This window comes from Chelmon rostratus, chromosome 5 (assembly GCF_017976325.1).
Source record: "Chelmon rostratus isolate fCheRos1 chromosome 5, fCheRos1.pri, whole genome shotgun sequence".
NCBI lineage: Eukaryota > Metazoa > Chordata > Actinopteri > Chaetodontiformes > Chaetodontidae > Chelmon > Chelmon rostratus.
Window position 1 is genome coordinate 5,299,821 of NC_055662.1, and position 21,736 is coordinate 5,321,556.

Below are 21,736 nucleotides of genomic sequence, written 5' to 3' on the forward strand. Positions count from 1 at the left end.
AACACAGTAACCCAGTGCTAGGGTTGGTTCCCACTGTAGGTGCCCGAGTGGGAGTCCTCGGGTGTCAGACTGTGGACAGGCGTGGCAGTGGGCTGGTCCAGGCGCACTGAGCGATGCAAAACATCAGGGTCCATTGACTTGGTATCAGCTGAGGCCCTGAAATAGTCTGACAAAGGGACCCCGCTGTCGCAAGCCGATACTGACAGATTTACTGTGATTAACCACATCTGCTCACCGTGCTGTGGGTGTGCCGCACCCACTCAGAAGACGCGGTGCTGAGGATGCACTGAGGTGAGTGTACCTGCTAATATCTGAGCTTAGTTCAGTGGAACAAGGCTATCATGGTGAAATGGCTGGGCGTAGCACAGGGTCCTCCCTGACGCGTGCATGTGCGGTGTGTGCGCATTTCACTGACGGTGTCTCAGTGTGACACGGCTCTGTCCTCACTGTCTGATGTTTACCGTGTTGTTCTCGGTCATCCCTGATTCGCTCTAGTTGAGGGCTTGTGGAAAATAATGACATTTGCCGTGTTTTTCGGGGCACGGCACCCTCTCCATATTGCGCATGCTTTGTTTTCTTCATTGTGCTCTGCAGATACAGGCTCGTGATGAGTGCATGGTCCTGGACGTGCGGTCTGTGTCGTGTATTCACAGATCGGGGTTGCAAGTGTGTGATGGCAGTGCCTTCTCAGCGTTTTAGCTATGCAGGCTCTGATCTCGCTCATTAGCCTGTCAGTTGTGTCTTGTTGTTGTTTTCCAGTCGTTCTGCCGCTCTGTGTTGTGGACGGTGTGCGGATTAACGTGCGGGACACGAGTCATTTTGCGCATTGGAAATGTGATGGTTTTTAATGCGCATTTGCTCGGCTCTTCACAGAGCAGCGTCGTGGCGCTGCTGCTGGCCTCTGTGTTTTGCGGGTGGCCATTAGCGGATCATCCGCTCCGCTGGTGCTGAGGCTGCAGCGCGTGCGGGTGTTGCTAGGCAGCGGGTGGGGGAGCGGAGGATGCCGAAAACCCATAAAATAAGATACTGTGCGTTCACGTCGAAATATGGTGCCGTAGATGTACGATGTGGTGCCCTGCAGTCACGCGACTATCCGGCCAATAGGCCTGTCCTCCTCGTCCTTCGGGAGCGGGCCATGCAGACATCTCCCACAGCGCAGTGGCAGATAATGAACCCCGGATGCACTCAGCTCATGCACGGCAGCGTTGAAGTTCATGTCAGTGATCGTGGAAATTAGTTTCTATTATTAACCCTCTGATAATAACTGATCTTTTTCGTAAAATATGCCAGGTGTTGAATTTCTGGAGAGTGTCTGATATAAATCAAGCATTTTATTAATCCTATGAAACGATTTAGTTCTAGAAAGTCACAGGATTTTGCTGGTTTTCTTCAGTAAAAAAAAGCAACCTTAATATCAAGTTTGTAGTCACTGAAAGTCAAACACAAAGCCTCGAGGGCCAAGGTAAACAAAATGTAATGATTGGAGGTTTGTAACACTGTCAGCGTCTGTTAATTAAGCTTTGATGAGTTACATAGATTTTCAGTTTGCTGGAGTTCTGGCATTTTCCTCCTGCATTTTCACTCACATAAGGAGTAACAATCCAATGATATGTGGTTAATGCAAAGGAGACAACTGTAAATCTCCCTTCACTTGGCTGTGCCTTCAACTGCTTTTCCATTTGTTCCTCCCTGACGTATTCTGTATACGTTGATGTTGTTTATTTACATTTAGTGTGGTCTTCCCAGCTGGAGGGCGAACTTCCCATTAGAGGCTGTAGAGACTGAACTGTGACCTACACAGTCAGCAAAGATGTATTTTACCTCTACATCATTCATACGTTAATGCATTTTCATCTTGTGTATCCAGCATTTCTACAAAGCACTCTGCTTGATGTTAAGAATTAATGAGTCCATTTATTCAGAGGTTGATTACAGCAAATTTGCCCTTGTACCTTATATAAATATCCCATGATAATTAAGAGAATTAACAGTGTAGTGTGGGATTACCTTTGTCTTGTTTTGTGTTGGGTTCGATTGGACTTGGACAAAATTATTCAGCTTTATGTTATTTTGAAAAACTGCTTGCACAGGTACGGCTTGTTAGAAACTAGGTACGTATCTGGCTGGGATCCACTGACCTGCCGTTATGACGTAGACCTAATGAAAGCGTAGCCAGAGAAAATCAATCCAGAGTTACTTAAGTAATTATACCCCAAACTGCCTCTCTGCTGCTGAATGTCAGCGCTCAGACACAGACCTCCTAAAACCACTGCTAGTGGGTAGATTTACAGCAGTCAATACAGGCATGTGTGTGTGTGTGTGTGTGTGAGGATAACATGTACCAAATTCAGACAATTGATGGTTTCGTTCACCGCGTTTTTAATGCAGGTATTAGGCCGAAATGTCAGAGTGCCTCACAGCAGCGCAGGACACCACAGCAAATTCTATTTAATTCTGCAGGGAGCCACTCCAGGAGGAGAGAAGGACAGGAAAACAGCTCCCCTACTTCCTGAGATTTTCTGAAACAAAAGAGGGGCGATGATGCATCATGGGCAGCCATCACAGAGGAGGAGGCAGTGATGGCGGGCCAGCAGCCAGATCTCTAGTCTCCCCTTAGTCATTAGGCCTCTCCCTGGAGAGAGAGGCTTTCTGCCTGCTGCCTGTCAGCAGCTGGGCCCCTCTACCCCCAGAGAGAGAGAGCGAGAGAGAGAGCAAGAGAGTGAGCTGCTGAATCAAATTACAACTTTTACACACTGACTGCTGCTTAAAAGCGTGACATAAGCAACTTGTTAAAAACATCCACCTGAATACATTTAAATATTGTAATAAATATGCTTAAACCTAAAGCTGACCATCTATTTGAAAAGTAAATACCATAGATTCAATAGCAGTAGTTTTCCTTAATTCTATAATAATATACTTATATCAAAAGAGAGTTGTTATGCTCTGGGGCCAGTCTGGCTGGGAAACAACATAATGCTTGTATGTCATGTGTATGTTTGTGGAGATTAGTTAATGCTGCAGGAAATGACTGATGTTTTTGGAAAGCTGATGTAATGTTTCAGCGCTTTAGAGCTCAGGAAGCCCGATGTTGTCAGGATGAAGCGCACAGTTTATCCAGAAATGCCATTAAAGGTTTTGTCATCTGTCAGACTTCATCATGGGCAGTGCAATGAGATTTAGCAAAGCACATGGAACTGATGCAACTTTCTTTTGTGCAGTTGGAATGAGCAGCTTAAAAACTGGCCCTGGACATTAAGGGAGGAGGGATGGCACTGACGATCATGTGATCAGGGATGCACAAATAATTATGTTACAGCGATGCAGCTAATTAAGTAAGCAATCGAGTCAGTTAGTGAGATGTAGCACAGGAGAGAGGGTGTGGTGTGTTTGGGACCTTATCTGCTCCCTGCAGTACTGTGTGTGTGTGTGTGTGTGAGAGAGAGAGAGAGTTGAGTGTGTTTCATTTGGGGAGTGGCCAGCTGTTTTCTGAAGATCCTTACGGTAACTCTTTACTCTTTCTCCAATTACCGAGCCATATCACCGGCTAAGCTAACTTCCTGTTTCTGACGCTGCTGTCTGCATGTGAGCAATTACTGCTAATGCTGCATTTTCTATAGCCCTGCACTTCCACCGGCCAGTGCCCTGAGGAATACAGCATCCTTAATGCGAGGGTAGGTTTTTCAGCGTAATGCTACCATTTGAAAATACAAAGAAATCAAGGCTTCTTGTACAGTCCACTATACTGTTTATTGTTGTACTTGCCAACAGGAAACTTCCATTTTCATTTTAATGCAAGATAGAAAAGGATTTGCTTGAGGTCGAATTGTGCATAAATGAGTCTATTGATTGAACTGACAGTCGTTATTTAGTATTGGATCATCTCTGCGGGATCTCTTCACTGTATTTAAATCCTGCTGGGCTGATGTGCACCTTCCTAGGCTTTATGTGGATTCTCTACAGCATACGCTCAGGAAGATTAAAAAACATTCTGCTCCCTGCACTTCTTCCACTTGCTCATTTACTTACTTTATTTCCTAGGATAAGCCACAGTAGCAATGACTTTTTCATCCTGACAGGATTATGGCTGCTGCTTTAGGAGCATATGGCCAGGATGATTACAATTGCTGTTTTACTGAAACTTAATTTCAAAGGCTTCCTTTCGTGTTATTTTTTCCTTCTTTTATCTTTTAATCATATCTGCCCCATCCCCGTTTTACTGACCATTCAGCTCATTTGCCTGCAAGGGTTATTTCGTCTTGCACATGAACAGGAAGTGATAAATTGAAACATATTTTCAAAATACAAATAAAAAGGCAAAAAAAAAAAAAAAAAAAAGCGAGAGAGAGGGGAAGAAAACTGGGCCCAATTCATGACGGTATGGACGGGGTGTACAGCTCCAGGATGTTACTGGTCAAGAAATAGACTAGTACAACCCCCCATAAAACTGCAACTCCTTTTTTTTAATTCTTTGCTCACTGTTTCCACTGCTGCCTCCAGTCTTTGTGCTAAGCTACGGTAAGCTAACCTGCTGCTAGCTGAAGCTTCATATTAAAGGTGAGACACGAGAGTCTCTTCTCATCTAACTCTGGGGAATTAAAAGCAAAAAAAAAAGCGTATTTTCTTAAGTGCCATTTACATTCTATAATGTGTAAATGACATTAAGTTTCATAATCATGAAATGATAAGCATAATGCTAGCTCTTATTTGATTGTTATGGCACTTCTCTAAAAAGTAATGATATTGAGTTGACAGTTGATTTTTTTTTTTTTACAGTTCTCCCCACCCACCCCTGGTTGTAAGACACCCACTGCAAAACAGTAGAAGATGAGCAAGTCCCCCACCCCCAAAGGCACCCCGGTGCAGCGCAGCCCCAGTGATGGGGTACCAGAGGGCCTCCAGTCTCCTCAGCATTCCACACCTGGCTCCGGACCCCAGCAGAAGAAACGCATCTCCAGCCTCCTTCAGAGTCCGGTGAGGAGAATGTTTGATTTAAATGATTCATTCTCTCTTTCTTTTTCTTTGTTTCCTCTCCTCTGGATGCAGTTATCTCCTCGCATTAGAATAAGGCTGTTCTCAAATGCCACATGACAGCTTGGGCTGCAGTCGGTACTGGAGCACATCCCGAGTGCATGACTGTGTGTTTCTGCATATGGGAGGGCAACCGTGAGGCTATGTGACGCTGCTGAAGCTGTGTGTGAAGTGGAGAGGGTGACCAAAAAGTCAAAGAGCTAATGGAGAGAGGCTGACTCATTAAATGTGTTTACTCACCCTCGCCGCTGTAGTGTACGAGTGTTTGTTAATCAGTGCCTGTGTTCAACGCCTGCATGATTTTTTTTTACGTGAGTATAGTAACTTTCAATTTATTAGTGTTTCTATGTGAAAAAACAAGACAATCCAGAGGTCGCCAAAGACAGAAATCTTCAAATCCTGCACATTAGGGGCTTTAATTGAGTATTACTATGAAGCAGAAATTATTTATAATGTGTGGTTTATGTATTTATGTACATGTGATAACATATTGATGACTGTATTTGTGTGTAGTCATTCAGGGAGGAGCTGGATGTGCTGATCCAAGAACAGATGAAGAAGGGTGGCAGCTCATCCAACCTATGGGCACTGAGACAGCTGGCTGATTTCATGGCCTCGCATGGCTCTCCGGCCGCCCTGCCTGTCTCCCCTTCTAGTATGTGGACAACATGTTTAAATAAACCTCCAACATTCAGCATATACACTAACAATGTCAGTTTTGGGCCTGGTGTTTTATTGTTTATCTGTTTCATTACTGCCTGTTAGGGTCAGCCTGAATGCAAAGTGAATTGGCCCCCGCTCTCTGCCTCTTACTCTCCTGTTTACCTGCATGCGACCAAAGTTTGCTCAATGTGATTGGTCAATGCTACTCAGACTACAAAATCTGCAGATATCTGTTTATAGGGATTACTTCACTGACACTCGCTCAGTGCACACAGGAAAGAAGTCACATGTCTGTCAGTATGTTACCTTTTTGTCTGCAGACCATCATCTTCACAGCTCTCACTCTCTCTCTGCCTCCGTCTGGTTTTCTCTCTTCCTTCCAAAGACATGATGATGGTGACACCCATCAACGACCTGCATGGCTGGGAGCCAGGCAGCATGGTGAAGGGGGAGAGGTTGATGCGCTGCAAGCTGGCCAGTGTCCATCGTCTGTTCGACCTCTTTGGCTGGGCCCAGATCAGCCGCACCTGTCTCACTGTTAGTTCCACTAGCTTTTCACATTACATCCCTGACTTCTTCTTTGTTTGACCTTTTGTTGTGTGGTTCAACACACACTTACTGAACAGACTCACATCAGTGGTGGGTACATAAATGCAGGTTGGCTGGCTGTTGGTGCTCAGAGCCCACCAGTCATCAGTTTTGGTCAGCAGTTGTCTGTGGAAGTCTCATATCTGGAATGATCTGGGTTCAGCTTTACGTCATCATCTGTGCGTCTTCCTCCCTCACAGCTGCGCGTTAGTAAAGAGCAGGAACACTTCTTGGTGCTTCCAGATGGCCTGGCCTACAGTGAGGTGACTGGATCCAGTCTGGTGAGTAAGACTAATGCTGCCCTCAGATGGAAGTCGTGAGCTTGTGGTCACGACATGGGATGAGCACATCTTCAGTGTGTATGTGCACATTTTCACTGCGTGTGTGCATGCATTTCAGTGAGTGAAAATATTCAGTGTGTATGTGCACACTTTCACTGCGTGTGTGCATGCGTTTTAGTGTTTTCTCCCTAATCGGCCACTCATAGTCAGGGGAAAAGAATGTGACCGTCATAATATAAAATTACAAAGAAAAGCTCAAATAGAATGAACTTCCATGGCCATTCATGTAAATGTTAGCAAAAACAGCACAACTTGAAAATTCATTTATATGTTTATCACCAAGGTTGTAGTTAAAGGCGGTGTAGTCAAGTACACCAGTACTCTCAGTATAATGTAGTCTAGTTTAACACCATCACTAACTGTTATCTCAGCGCTCAAATGTAAAATTGAATTAAGAGGTTATAAAAATATAATTGAATTAGCGGCTCTATGACAACGTCAAACTAAACTAAACATGATACAGACGGTATCATACAAGCGGACTTCGTGTCAGAACAGTTGTATTGGATTGCATTAGACTGAGCAGTGGTTTGTAATAAAGTGGCCACTGAGTGTATGTTGATTTGGCTGTGTTGGCTGTTTATGCAAAGGTGTTTTTAGTTCTCTAAGGGTATTGATATGATGCTATTGCTGATTGCATTTTTATAGTATAACTGATCAATAATACATTAATACAGTAGTCTGTGTCTGTGGGATTGTCTAATTGATTAGCTGCATTAGATATATAATGGAGTCTTGCTTTATTATCTACCGATTGACGGAGTTAATCTATTGATTTTTTTCTTTTAAATTATTAATCATTTAGTCTTTAAAATGTCAGAAAATGGTGAAATAGTCAAAAAGTCAAGTATTGGCTTAAACGATTAATCAATTATCAAATTGTTACTGATTAAATGTCTGCCAATTGCCAAAACAATTATTCAGATCGTCATTATTGATGTACCTTTTTTCTTGGGTTTCAATGGCTTCAGTGTTCCATGCTCCATGTGCTGGTTTGAGACATTTTCCCCTCTAATAACAAGACAGTAGAGGGAAACAAGTGAATCTAAGTGATCATCATATCATTTCACAACATTAAAATGTTGGTTTTTTATATAATAATAATTATAATTCATATAATTGTTGTATTATATAACAATAAGATTATATGTTGTGATATAGTTACAACCACCAGCTGTTGTCAGTTTCATCCATGTCTGATCTATCAACCTTCAAATACCCAAGTCAGGGTGGAAAAAAATGTGCAAAAAGTTGCATGAAGTCCAAGAAAAGATGCACAGCATTCAATCTGCTTTTATGAACGTGTGTTAAAAGGCCCAGTGTGTAGGATTTAGTGGTATCTGGCAGTGAGGTTGCAAATTGCAACCAACTGAATACCCCTCGCCTCACCCCACCTTACAGTGGCCATGAAACTTTGTCTGATCTGGGCCATATTCTCTCCGCCAATACATCCCCTAGATCCTGCACACTGGACCTTTAAAACTGATTTTATAACAAATGCTACGCATGTTACATTTCGTTCCATAAGAATATCACTGATCTAAGCTAGTTCTTACAGAATTGATGGAGACTTTTCTTCTACCCCGAGAACAAATGCTGCCAAAATCTGGCTATTCTGAGAGACACGTACAGATGATGCTGTGTGGTTTGCAGGTGAAGGTGAACATCCTGGGTGAGGTGGTGGAGAAGGGCAGCACCAACCTGGGCGTGGACACGGAGAAGTTCAGCCTGCACTCGGCCATCTACTCGGCCCGGCCAGATGTTCGCTGTCTGCTCCACCTCCACACACCGGCCACGGCTGCGGTGAGTCAGCCTGGCCTTGGGCGGAGGAGAGCTTGGCGCTGGCTCACAGCTCTGTCCTGTGCTGTTTAGTGGAGACACCGTTACACTTCTGCTGGTCACATCCACACACACATGCAGGAATGAGGGACTTAGCAACACATTCATACTATTAATATCGGATAGTACACATTTGAGCTCATTGGTGATTAACTTCAATATTATGTCACAGTTTATCAACTGCAGCCTCTGAGCCTGATAACATGATGTCACTGTCCAGCAGGGATCTGCTTGTATGGCACGTTCAGTTGCAAATATGAGCCTGTTTCATGACCTTTGCTGCAACGACTAACAGCCCACTGTCTCCAGGTTTCCGCCATGAAGTGCGGCCTCCTGCCACTCTCCCACGAGGCTCTGCTGGTCGGTGATGTGGCTTATTACGACTACAATGGGGTCATGGAGGAGGAGGAGGACAGGGTGGAGCTGCAGAAGAGCCTGGGTCCGACCTGTAAGGTGAGCACACCACGAGAGTAAAGACCTTTCATCTGACACCTGAGTCAGCAGTTTGTCCTGCTGTTACTCTCACATGGGTTGTTTCAGCTCTATGGACGGATGAAGGAAAGACATGAGGTGATGTGGTCTGACACCAGACTAAATACTGAAGCTGGCGCTGATGCTAAACTCAGTGTGTGCCTTCTCATTCTGCAGCAGCACTTCTCAATAACCTGCAGCGATCATGAAGTAGAAGTAATGATCGTATTCCTGTGCTAATGTTGACTTCATGATGTGTAGGTTCTGGTGCTGAGGAATCATGGCATTGTGGCTCTGGGGGAGTCTGTGGAGGAGGCCTTTTACACCATCTACCACATCCAGGCCGCCTGCCAGATCCAGGTACTACACACATACACACTCACGCACACACACTAACAGCTGACGTACTGGAGACAAAGTGCTGCCACTGCATGTGTGTGGGTGTGTGAGCGTGGGAGAGTGAGCTGGCATGTGTGCATAATGTAGAGGCACCAGTTTTACACCTGGGCAGTTGCCCTTGTCTTGGTACCCTTTCACTGTAATCCAGCCAGCAGCTCAGCGCTGCAGTATAATACACTAAAGAGTCTCGTGTGCCAAATAGACTCTGCAGTAGGACCAGCAGTGGCCTGAAGGCAAGCAAATTCATCACTGTAAGGTCATTGATGTGTTACATTTTTCCCTCTCACAGTAAATATAGTTAAGCTGCTTTTGAGCAAGTGTGTGTATGAAGTAGAATTTGGAAAAGCCGAAGTGAACTCAGTGACTCTTTCCTAATTAAAGGGAAGCTGCAGCTTGTCGTAAATCTGTTTCCTTTTTTTTTTTGTGCAAGGTGTCAGCTTTGTGCTGTGCCGGCGGTGAACAGAACCTGATTCTGCTGGACCGGACCACCCATAAACCCAACCCAACCGGCACCGTCGGCTGGGCTGGCTCCACCTTTGGACCCCTGCACAAGAGCCGCATCGGGGAGCATGAGTTTGAAGCCCTCATGAGAACTCTGGATAACTTGGTAGGCAACATTTACCGAGAGATCTGCACAGTGTATGAAGACAGTTGTATAATGTCTTCTGTGGATCATGAGGGACAAGACATGACATTGATTAGGGACATTAAGGACATGCAGCATGGTGTTTGGCATTTACCAAGCATGTCTAATGAAAGATGCTTGTGTAGGATCCAGTGTTTTTAGAGCTTGACCCATACTAAGGAATATAAAGTCAGGATATCTCAGTCTCTGCTGCATAGATTTTAAACATTGTTGTCACTTGCAGCTCTCCCAACATTGTACTAATTTGCTTGATTATCCCATTTAAGAATGGCTAGGTTGAAAAGGGTGTTACTCAGGTTTTACTTACCTCGATTGGTGTGGGAGGTTTGCTGATTCACACAGACTGCGGGGTCAGCTGCAGTTCTTCATCTAACCCAGCTTACCATGGCGGTTGCTTCTTCTACCACTCCTCCTATGCAATACTCAAACTGATCCACTAACATGCAGCACAGAAAATATCCATATCTTGCTGTTTAGATCAACTTCAATGGAACATTAGCCATCAGATACTAATGCCAGGCTCATTTTATATCGAAGCTACCACTGTTAACCACTGTTCAAATTGGCGGAATTATAAAAACCATACATGTCAACATCCAAGACATCCAACTATGGGACACTGGTGCTCAATAAGATTAACGCGACCGAAAGACGAACAAATATTAATGCCTCAGCTGAATTCCTTCAGGGTAATTCAATCAAAATGTAACAGGTGTAGTGCTATGTCTGATGATGCAAGTCATAACCTTGGGAACGTTTCCTGTCTTTACCCTGTATCCTACATCATGTGAATGCAGCATAAGCACTGTGATGAATACTGCACCATTTCCTGTGGATGCTTCATACTAACAGCATAAAAGCCTTCCTGTGGTTGGCCGATGGAAAGCTTTTAATGTGAAGCAGCAGCACGAAATCTTCAGTTTGCAACAACAGTAAGTAAACAGCAGATACAGTCACAACTACACAGCAGAAAACTTCTGCACTACGCCGCCCTCAACCTGTTAGTTTAGCTTAGCGTAACGACAGATTTGTCTAACGAGTACAAACCAGAACTGTTAAGAAAAACGTCAAGTTGCGGTTCACATTGGTCTTAGCTTGGTTGTCTGGCAACAGTGATGAGAAGACTCCAGAAAGTCAGAACTCTCAGCCAAGATATAGTCCTGAGATAACATAAAACCACAACAGGGTATGATGTGTTAATTCGTGGTGGAGGTGCTGGAAGGCAGATTTTGCTTCTGTTCTTTAATTTGTTGAACTGTTCCTTTAAGTGCGATGACATGGAGGAAAGAGAACAAGAGGTTAGGCTCTGCTGCCAATCAGGACCATCATTATTCAATCAGGATCAGTGCTGCTATCCCCTGCTGTGGGACCACAGTGGGTACGTGTCAGCTCGACATGACATGATGCAGCTGAAGTGTTGCTATAGTAGACCAGTGGAATAGTGCCCGCTTTCTGTTGATGTCTGAGGCATGTAAACACCCTAAAGCATCTTTCTGCTGTTGTATTTCAGGGCTACCGTACAGGCTACGCCTACCGCTTCCCTGTGCTGCTGGAACGATCGCGGACGCGGAGGGAGGTGGAGGTGCCCGCAACTGCCACAGCTTTCCACCAGTTTGATGATGATGGAGTCCACCCGGCTCTGAGGCAGCACCCTTTTGCCCAGCGCCAGCAGCAGGAGAGGACTCGATGGCTCAACACCCCCAACACCTACCAAAAAGTCAGCCAGGAGCAAGCCAGCCCGGGACACCGCACCACTGTGAGGCTCTGGCAATTATTCTTTGTCATTTAATGAACAGATCACACTGTCGAAAGGAGTTCAAGAATTGTCTAAAATAAAGTTACAACCTTCCTGTTAAAAATGAACAAATCACCTACAGGTCATCGTGGCCTACATGTTGTGTATGACCTGTGCGACCTGTCTGTGTTGATATGTACAGTAGGTATAAAAAAAGAAAAGGCTTGACCCTTGCTGAGGTTTGGAGCTATGTTTTAATAGACTGATGTGAGCAAGAGATGGGCGCATTTGAAAAATATTTGATGTGCGCTCAGCCAAAGGTATTTCTGTATCCAAACAGTCATCAACAGTTCTCCTCTGATTCACATGGAGGTTGATGTACACTGTGGAGCGTTTGTCAGTGTTTCTACGTACTTTAGAGAACAGAAGAAGCAGAGCTGCGGCGATGAGTCCTTCAGAGATGAAAACAATACCAGACTGGTTGTCTTACATCAGTGGGAGGAGCTCAGCTCTCCCTCTCTGTTTACTCTCCTCCTCAGTCCCTCCCACCCTCCTCTCTCTCCCCTCTTCTCTGCATTGCAGGTGAAAGCCCACTGCTCTGTGATGACTACTGCAGTGCAGAGTCTGCCCTCTGGTGGACAAGCACCCATATGATCAAAGCTGATTTTTTAAAATAAAACAAATTTTGTAAAGGAGCAAGTGGCTGTTTTCTTGTTAGTCCCCATGACTAGATAACACAGACAGGTCCCTCTACATGATATTGTTGCTTTGACCTGATTTCTTTGCCTCAGTGGTTGAAGACAGAAGAGGTGACACAAGCTGGCAGCACAGCCATCAAGATAGAGAACCCAAACCAGTTTGTGCCTCTTTTCACCAACCCTCAAGAGGTGATTGAGACACGGAACAAGGTAACGTTTCCTTGCATTTGGCCTTTTCTGTCTCCCACAAGTCTCATCTTTGCCGTCTGCATGCTGTCATGATTCAGAAATGCTATACAAGATGTTTATTTTCTCCTTAGATCCGACAGCAGAATCGTCAGGACATGAAGACAGCCGGACCACAGTCTCAAGTCCTCGCCAGCGTTATAACAGTTGACAGTCCTCCGGTAGACTGCAGTCTCACTGCTCGCCAAACATCTGTCTCTTTTCCTTTCTGTGTCCTCCTCTTGAGCTGCAGAGTTAACAGCTGTGATTTTGTGTCTCTGCTTCTTTGTTAGTCTCCAGTCAGCCAACCTGAAGTCCCACCAGAGCCGGAACCTCCCAACCCCTTCAACGAGCTGACGGACCAGGAGCTGGAGGACTACCGCAAGGAGGTGCAGAGGAAACAGGATGGAGGAACCAATGGTATGATTCATTCAGCTCAGCTCAGCTGACCCAGGGACGGTTTCTGAACAGTCAGAGTTCTACAATTCATTCTTATGTTCACAGATTTATCCTTAAAGCAGCATTAGAACACAGCTATTCAAATATAAATCTAAAAGTTTGGTGGACATTACACCCATGTGTGATAGTTGAACATGTCATTCCCAAACCATGAGCACTGATCTGTTGCTACACCAGCCTCCACCCTTCTGGAAAGACCTGCAGCAGATGTTGGAAGCTGGCAGCAGGGATTTGCTCCAATTCAGCCACAAGAGCGTTAGTCAAGCCATGGCAAACTCATTTATATAGTACGTTTCATACAGTGTAGGCTCATTGCGCTTCACACACAACAAATAAACTAAAGTGAATGACCTTTAAGTGATTTTCAGACAATGAGCAATATCTTAAAATCAGTTCTGTATTTTATTGGAAGCCAGTGAAGTGATCAAAGTATCAGAGTGTGTTTTTTCGGTCGAACGCTGAGGTTTGGTGAATGTTAGCTTCAGGCGAGGGAGATAACTGCAGAGGCTGGTGCTCATTGTGTTAGACAGTAAGTCTAGCTCTAGTTTGTATTCAGTAATGAAATTATACACGCACACAAAGACGAGCTGCACCGATCCCTGCCTGATGTATGTAGACATGCTCATCTTATTATCATGTGAGCACACGTTAAAGGAAACAGGAAATGTTCCTCGGAAATAATGGGGAATAGGTAACTAATGAAGTCTGTGCTTTTAGAGTCAGAAACTGAGAAAAAAATTGCAAGTAAAAGTTAAACAGAAGAATAGAATAAATTCAGTATTAATTAATAGTTAACAAGAAGCTTTTCAGTTTTTTTTGCCACCTGCCTGGAGGTTAAGGGAACGTCATGAAGCTTAATATATCAATTTTAATTATTTAATGAACTGTATTTATAATTGATGTATTCATTTAGATGTTTGACTCATCTGATAACTTTTCACTGTCTCTTACTGGGGCCATAGGGGTGTCTGGCTATACAGTAGTGTAGTAAAGGCAGCTTAATATGCTACCCCTCACTTTCACTATTAATTCTTTGCACACTTTCTCCTAACCTTCTTCTTAAAGGTGCTGTGTGTAGCATTTTAAATGCCAATATATGCTTTCAACTTAAAATCAAACATATTCCACCATCTATCACTGGAAATGTCTCGCCCTCCAGCATGCAGCAGATTTCTTGCTGATATCTTGTTGCATAGTCCAAAATGTAAAATGCAGCATATCTGCTGATAGAGGCTGTCCTTAACTAATGTTTGAAGATGTAAAATGAAGTTGAAATGCTACACACAGCCCCCCGATGCCAACTTGACTTCACTTGTCACTGTCATGTAGACTGTGTTTGCCTCGCAAATGGAACTGCACAGCTGAACCCTCACTGTCCCTCACTGTGTGTGCGTGCGTGTGCGTGCGTGTGTGTTTGTTTGTTTGTGGAAGTAGGGGAGGAGGTGGCAAGTGACAAGGAGTCTTCCCCCGCTACCTCCCCCACAAAGGGGCCTCCGCCCAGCCAGCCTCCTCTCTCAGGTGAGGCTTGGCAGAGCGCTGACTGTCTGCCCGGCTTGCCTCGTACACCGACCAGCAGCCTGCTCCAAGCCTTACATAGACTCTGCTTCTGCCTTCTCATGCTTCAGATGCTCACTGACAACCATGTTACACCTCCTCACATGCAGTTGATACTGCTAGAACACACATTTAGAAACAAGTAGACCAGCTAATGCCAATTTTCTGTATATTCACACAGAAGATTTGCCTCATAGATTAGAAGTGTACTTGAAATTACTGCAGAGGGGGACAAACTAGTGAGATGTCCTACTGAAGTAAAAGTAACACTAGCACAATTTAAACATACTCAGTTACAAGTAAAGGTCCCGCCTGCAACAGTTTGCAAGTAAAAGAACAGAAGTATTATCAGCCACATGAGCTTAAAGCATCAGAAGTACCTGTTCTGTAGAAAAAAAACAAAAAAATTAATGAAAGCACTGCATTAAAAAATGGCATTCGAGATACTGAACATGAACACCTCTCTCTCTGGTTTCTCTGGATCATCCTCAGACCTCACTGTGAGCAGTTTGCATTTGAACTGAAAACTGGCTGCTCTGTGGTTTAGGAACATAACTCACTCACCTCTGATGTTTGTAGACACCTAAAGGAGTAACATGTGGGTCAGGAGCTGTTGGTGTGTGCAGTTGATCTTTCTCCTGAAAGACATTTTGACTTGAAGTAGCAGGAAAACACAGGTTCACCTTGTAACATTAATAGCACATGGAAATGGCTAAAAGTCAACTGACTGCAGACGTTATTGTCATTAGTTACACCTGCGTAAGTCAAAATGTCTGCAGCCATCTGTCTGCTGAGCTGTTGCGGTGTGATTTACATTTGCCACATTTCATCCCACTGTAGGGAAATCCACCTGTCACTGTACCTACTGTATCTGTACTCTCTCCCTCTGTATCTGTCTGTCTGTCTGTGTGTCCTTTTCTGTGTCACTCCACACTGATTCATAGGGCACACCTCTGGTGCTTTGGTCTTGTCTCACTAGTAAGTACAGAGAAACAGTATGACAACCAACATCTCATTTAGTAAGCACGTTCATTTGCAGTGACATGTTCTGCATGTAGCTTTGCAGCTCCACCCCACTCAAGCCCCTCTGTCTGGTTGCTAAATTATTATTATTTTTTCTTTACAATACTCGGAGCAGAGGAGACCAAGGCCGACTCTCCAGCCATGCAGAATGGAGGCGAGGAGGAGAAGCAGACAACAGAGGAACTGGAGAAAGGGATGAAGGCTCTCTCGACCAACGACACCTCCTCCACACCTGCTGCTCCGCCCGCCAAACCACAAGGTGGCACCCCCGAGGGTTCGCCCTCCAAGTCCCCTTCCAAGAAGAAAAAGAAGTTCAAGCCGCCGTCGTTCCTGAAAAAGAGCAAGAAGCAGAAGGAGAAAGCAGAAACCTGAGGCGCTCAGACACACCAGACCTTGGTGAAATACTACTGTGAAACATTTCTTAGTGTATGATGGAGTAGACGATGAGTTAACCACATCAGATCTATTCAAACCCTGTCAGTAAAGATGTCAAGACATGGCGTACTAAATTGACCCTCAAATACTTTACTGTAACACTCGTACTCACTGATTTGATCTATGTGGTGATTCATATCAAGCAGGTTAAAAAACACTGATAATTACTTTCACATACTATTTGACCCAGGTCAGATGCAACATTTTCACACACTACTTCTTGTCTCTCTCTCTCTCTCACACACACACACACACACACACAGAGTCCCTGTATTGCTCATGTCTTATTTTCACCTGCTGTGCTATCAAACCATTACTTAACTTCACTGTGTAGGCAGTCAAACATGTTCCTTTCTAAAACTGGGATTACTAGTGTGAAGCTGTGCACTTGCAGCTATTTCATACCTTTTTTTTTACCCTCATCTTTACAAGACATGGTGGAAATTTAAGTTCCCTTGAATTATGCACACCTTATCCATGTATAGGCACTTATCATATGTACATTGACATTCTACTATGTTGCATTTGTTCATCATCATAGGCATCATCTAGTCATGATTTGGTTCTAATTATCAGACAGATGTTGCAGGTATACAGTGTGAGCACAGGTGTACATGTAGAAATATACTGATAGCTACTGATTGTGCTCTTCTGAATGCTGGTTTTGTGTGAAAAGATCAGCCTATTGCAGGGATGAACAAGGAAAAAGAAAGCGGGGAAAATATACCGGCTCGCAACAAAACACAAGCCGCTATAAATGCCACTATTACCCAAAAAAGGATAACGCATTAAGAACTTGTTGCTTGCCAATGCAGTTTGAAACCCAGAAACAGAAGATACTGAAGGTACTAAACATTCCACTTTTCTCATTTTCTTTTAAATGTATGTGTGCAAAATACCTCTTGACAGTTGTAATTATTTTCTGTTTTAACCAGTAGCTGTTATCAAAATGCTGATGTGTGATGTTTGCTCATGGTTTTAATTTATTTTATATTAGGATGTATAAGTGAGTGTTGCAAGGTTACCATGTATCAGTCATTAAAGATCAAGTTTGATTTAAAACTAACTGGACATCTAATTTATGTGTTATGTTTTCCTCCTGTTTTGACCACTTGCCACGTCAGAGTCATGTCACACTGTGTGGCTACTTTAACATTTGATCAGTACCAAAAAAATGTGGTTGCAAACAGATTTACACTGCGGATGTAAGTATGATCAATTTTTGTTTGTATGAATAATGCAGTGAATTGACAGAAAACCTTAGAAAGTCTTGAGTCTACTCGACTATTACTGCTATCAATTTAACAACTACTACGTCTTGTTTGTTTAAATACAATAAAATATACTTTATATTTTTATTATATATTTTATATTTTTGTATTTACAAACAATTTTTTTGAAAGGACTAATAACAGCCTGAATTTTATGCGTGTGTGCCATCCCAAATCACAGTCCAGACCTATGGGTGGTGGTAATGCACACTGATGCTACTAACCATCGTAAAACCTCACAGATAAAGGTCCATGGAGTCACTTGAATTTTTTCTGCATTCCAATGTGTAATGGAGAACCTAAAAAAAAAACGACTCTCCTCCAGCTCGATAGTGGGCGCTCTTCTGCAGAAAGGTCACCGGAAGTCGCGTATTAACCGGAAGACACGACATTGCATTGAGGTGGCAGCCATTAGCGTTACCGAAATACAAATAACCCACCGTTTGGTATATATTTCTCATCTCATGTTGTTTTCTACTTCGTACTACAGTAATCTACGAGGGTAATATTTTTGATATATCAGGAAAATGGGCAGGAGCAGGAGTCGAACTCCTCCTAGACGAGGTAAGAAACTAGAAGTAGCCAACTATGCTAACATTAACACTACGTATGGTTAGCTGGCTGTTTTAGCTCCAACGACGCTGTTTCTGATCCGGGAAATAGCATATAAGAAAATGTTAGTGAATTTATTTCCTTTCCTCAGCACTGACTTCACATCTTAAAATGAGAGTCAGTGTGTTTAACATTAATGTGACCTTTCCGTAAGTTAATTACATATGTACATTAATGTAGACATTTGCGTCGCTTTACTTATTCTGCATGGTTGTGGTTATATAAAATGATCGTAAAAGCAATGTAATGTTGAATCCCTAATTGTGTTTTTTGAGTAGTCTTGAGTATGAGGAGGCGAGCAGAATGTTCTAGATACGTGCAGAATCCACTGTACGCATCAAATATCTGAGATATTTGGCTAGTTTTGTGTTGGGGTTTTTTTTTTGTGTGTGTGTGTGTGTTGTTTTTTTTTTTAAACTAACGTTATGTGCCCTAAATGTACGTGTTAATCAGCAGCAGAGTGAAAGACTGAGGATCTTAATTTCTGTGGTCCCTGCATTTGTACCAGATCACTATCACATATCCGATATATTATGTTGTAAGACACGTTATTCTTGCATCTCTGTTTGCCATTTGAGACATTTTGACATCAAAGACTGGTGGTGATGGCACGTATCAATTTTCATATCAAAGAGTTTGTTATTGAATGTTAAGCATGAAAAGTGACATTCTCAACCACAAACACGATAAACAGAATATTATCTGATGTGTATCTTACATTCTTAGTCAAATAGGAAAAGACACATTGCTTGAGATCAGAGCCTTATCTTTCACATAGAACTGTATGCATATGTGTTTTTGCAAGTTTCACCTGAAGTGAGAGTATCTGCAGTTTAATCGACAATAATAAATATATACCTCAGCAGTGCATTGGCAATTTACGTTCATGTTTCTTCACTGTCACTGTTTTTGGTCACCAAGTTATATTTCAGTTGTCCTGTGGCATATTTTTGTTTGTCTTTGTAAAAGAAAACTGTACACTTAACAGTAAAGTAGGACTCAAATAGTGCCAGTGATCTATATACAGGATGTATGAACATCAATCAGGTGTGTCATATTTAAAGTGTTACAATGTGTGGATGCCAGTATGGCCTGTTTCAAATCTCCCAGTTTACTGCCATTGTCCTGATCTCATTTCCTTCTTTCCTGTAGAGAGAAGGCGTTCCCGCTCAACTTCACGGGAGCGCGAGCGAAGGCGAAGGGAGAGGGATCGCTCTCGTTCTCGAGATCGTGACAGAGACCGGCGGCGAAGTCGCTCACGGTCTCCTCACAGGAGGCGTTCAAGGTGAGGAAGTAGTTTTTTGGAACACTGGGTAGTATTTCTCTTTGTATCTGATCTACTAGAAAGTGGTTGTTTCCTTTATGTTTATAACTATAATGAAGGTGATATATACTGTAACTGTTGCTCTTTGCCCTTTGAGAATGAGCTCATTCGTCTGCAACCTAAAGGGATTTAAACAAACCATAAACAATATTGATCACTCTAGGTTGCAGAGGTGCCTGCATTTAGTAGTCGTGATAACCCATCCTGCAGCCATCTTTGTTTTCCCTCTGCAGGTCTCCTAGACGACATCGCTCTTCCTCCCTATCTCCTATGAGACAGAAAGACCGACGTGAGGATGAACGCAAAGAAGTTAAAGAAAAGGCAGCAAAGCCCATTCAGATCTCGGGTATGTATTAGAATAACATTTGTCTGTTCGCTATATTCTCCAATTATTTCTTATGATATTTCCAAGTGCACCATTTATATTAATGCCAAATTAAATACCGTCATTTTTTGACAGCGGAGGACATGCAGGGCAAAACAGAGGAAGAAATTGAGATGATGAAACTGATGGGATTTTCTTCCTTTGACACCACCAAGGTGAGAGCACAAGGCTGTTGTGCAGCCACAAGGTGGTGCAGTTTATCACAAATAAAGTTCACTGCATTCTACAGCTAAACTGAAGATGGGTATGCTGTTTATTTGCATTCATATCTGTGGACCCACTTTGTGCACCAGTTTTAATCATCATTGTGCTCTGAATTTCCACAAACACGCCTGCCTACAGTATCAGAGCAGCCAAGGTTCACAGAGTAGGGTGTGTTTATTCCATTTACCATGCATTTTTGAAGCTATGATGAAGGTCATGCCTCTGGCAATATTGATTGTCTGTTGACAAAAAAGAAAACTGAATTGTACAAGTATAAATTTAGAATAACTTTTACTGGACAACACATTAGCCCTCCATGGCTAACTTCACACTGAATTTACATCCTATACTCTATACAACCGCTCTACAGCAAAGTTCTTCCAGAGGCTTCCCTTGTTTCGTGCCTTTTATCAGATTGTCAGCTGCTGGAAATGTTTGTCTGTGAAGCAGCTACAGGCATGTGATGTTGAAGGAAATGTTGAGTTAGCCACTGAGCTGTAACACCTTTCCTAGAAATGTTGGACTACACCTCTTGGTACTCTTTCAGTGGATTAAAACACTACAGTATTATGAAATGCATTTTGGATGTTGACAATTTGTTGTTAGTTTTATTTGTCTAAATATGAAAACTTTCGTCACGGTTTAGTGTACAGTACGACAGTGTATAGTATTTTCTCAACCTACTTTATTCTGCTGTACTTCTCAGTTGTGTGTTTGCTGCAGCTTAGAATAGCTTTTAAAGGTTTTGCACAGGCTCATCTTCCATACAGTCCTCACACATTAGTTTTGTGAATAAAGTGGGCAATGGAGGTCAAAGAGAAATCTCTACCTTTCATTTATTAGTAATATGTCTCTATTAAACTGGAATATGTGGTGTTTCGTATGTGCGGGGGCAGTAACATTGTTTTCAAACAGGGGAGGAAATCTGATGGATCAGCCAATGCGCATGCTGTCAATGTGACCATGAAGAGAAAATACAGGTACGTCAGCCACAAAGAAAAGAAAATGTTTCTGCGGTCAGTTGGTCGTGCAGCATCACAGTGGTGCTGCACGTAGCCACAGACCATTTTTTGAGATGTTTCATAAGCCCTTGTTTTATGACAGAGTGATCTTTTTGAAGTTATTGTTGGAACCCCAGTTGTTGGTCAGGTTACTGAGTTAAAACGTCAACTTTTCAGTCCCCTCACAGTCAGCGCTCCCAGTATCAACCACTGTTATTATAGCCAATCACCTAGCAGGTGTTTCTATGCAGAGATCCCGGCTCTCCCATTGGTGCTCGATGATGTAATCTGCAAGTGTTGCGAGGGTAACAGTGATGTAATGTGTTTTTTATATATTTATTTTTTTAGGCAGTACATGAACAGAAAAGGAGGATTCAACAGACCGCTGGACTTCATCGCTTGAAAGTATCAACAACTTGTGATACCTGAAAAGCTTACCTCCATTCTCCCCTTACAGTGGTGTATGATGTGCTATTTCCTGTTCTGTCAAACCTGTTTTGTGTTATGCAAGAGTTCTGTATATAGTTTGTTTTTTGTTTTTTTTTAATAAGCAAACACATAAATGTAAATAATACTGCTTGCAGTAAGCCACAGTTGAGTGTTGCCAGGAGATCCACTGTGGACAAAATGCATGGAGCTTTGTGTTTTTGAGGTATGTGGGGTTTCATTTGAAATAAAAGCATTTTAAAAATATGTATTTGCAGCCCTGATTGAGAAAAATATCTATTTTAAAGCATCAAAGCATTTGCCATAATGTGCTGGAACACTTTCTGGTGCATAATTGTTGAATTAACAGTGACATTTGCAAACAGATCAATATAATCATAGTATT

At 42.9% G+C, this 21,736-nt stretch overlaps 2 protein-coding genes across 8 annotated transcripts; both read left to right on the forward strand.

Moving 5' to 3' along the window:
• Nucleotides 1–229: 229 nt before the first annotated feature.
• Nucleotides 230–17,178, forward strand: add2 (adducin 2 (beta)). Of its 7 annotated transcripts, XM_041936669.1 has the most exons (16): nt 3,545–3,674; nt 4,777–4,974; nt 5,545–5,686; nt 6,080–6,231; nt 6,483–6,563; nt 8,277–8,426; nt 8,772–8,915; nt 9,195–9,293; nt 9,763–9,939; nt 11,489–11,734; nt 12,505–12,621; nt 12,732–12,818; nt 12,930–13,056; nt 14,530–14,613; nt 15,594–15,627; nt 15,788–15,922. In XM_041936669.1, coding segments are annotated over exons 2-16 (1,788 nt in total). In that variant the 5' UTR covers nt 3,545–3,674; nt 4,777–4,827; the 3' UTR covers nt 15,789–15,922. The 7 variants fall into 7 exon arrangements, with proteins under 7 accessions (XP_041792601.1, XP_041792599.1, XP_041792600.1 ...); XM_041936665.1 differs by lacking the exons at nt 15,594–15,627; nt 15,788–15,922 and adding an exon at nt 3,367–3,504 and having other exon boundaries at nt 3,621–3,674; nt 14,530–15,576; XM_041936672.1 differs by lacking the exon at nt 15,594–15,627 and having other exon boundaries at nt 15,788–17,178.
• Nucleotides 17,179–17,768: 590 nt separating this feature from the next.
• On the forward strand, nt 17,769–21,597 carry snrnp27 (small nuclear ribonucleoprotein 27 (U4/U6.U5)). The gene is made up of 6 exons (XM_041936673.1): nt 17,769–17,942; nt 19,143–19,275; nt 19,548–19,660; nt 19,775–19,854; nt 20,819–20,883; nt 21,253–21,597. The coding sequence occupies exons 1-6, from the start codon at nt 17,906–17,908 to the stop codon at nt 21,305–21,307; spliced, it is 483 nt and encodes a 160-aa protein (XP_041792607.1). The 5' UTR covers nt 17,769–17,905; the 3' UTR covers nt 21,308–21,597.
• Nucleotides 21,598–21,736: the final 139 nt, after the last annotated feature.

Coding starts and splice junctions, on each gene's coding strand:
- add2 (XM_041936672.1), top strand. CDS start 4,828: ATGAGCAAGTCCCCCACCCCCAAAGGCACCCCGGTGCAGCGCAGCCCC. Junction 12,622..12,731: donor TGATTGAGACACGGAACAAG/GTAACGTTTCCT, acceptor TTTTCTCCTTAG/ATCCGACAGCAGAATCGTCA. Junction 14,614..15,787: donor CAGCCAGCCTCCTCTCTCAG/GTGAGGCTTGGC, acceptor TACTCGGAGCAG/AGGAGACCAAGGCCGACTCT.
- snrnp27 (XM_041936673.1), top strand. CDS start 17,906: ATGGGCAGGAGCAGGAGTCGAACTCCTCCTAGACGAG. Junction 17,943..19,142: donor TCGAACTCCTCCTAGACGAG/GTAAGAAACTAG, acceptor TCTTTCCTGTAG/AGAGAAGGCGTTCCCGCTCA. Junction 20,884..21,252: donor ACCATGAAGAGAAAATACAG/GTACGTCAGCCA, acceptor TTATTTTTTTAG/GCAGTACATGAACAGAAAAG.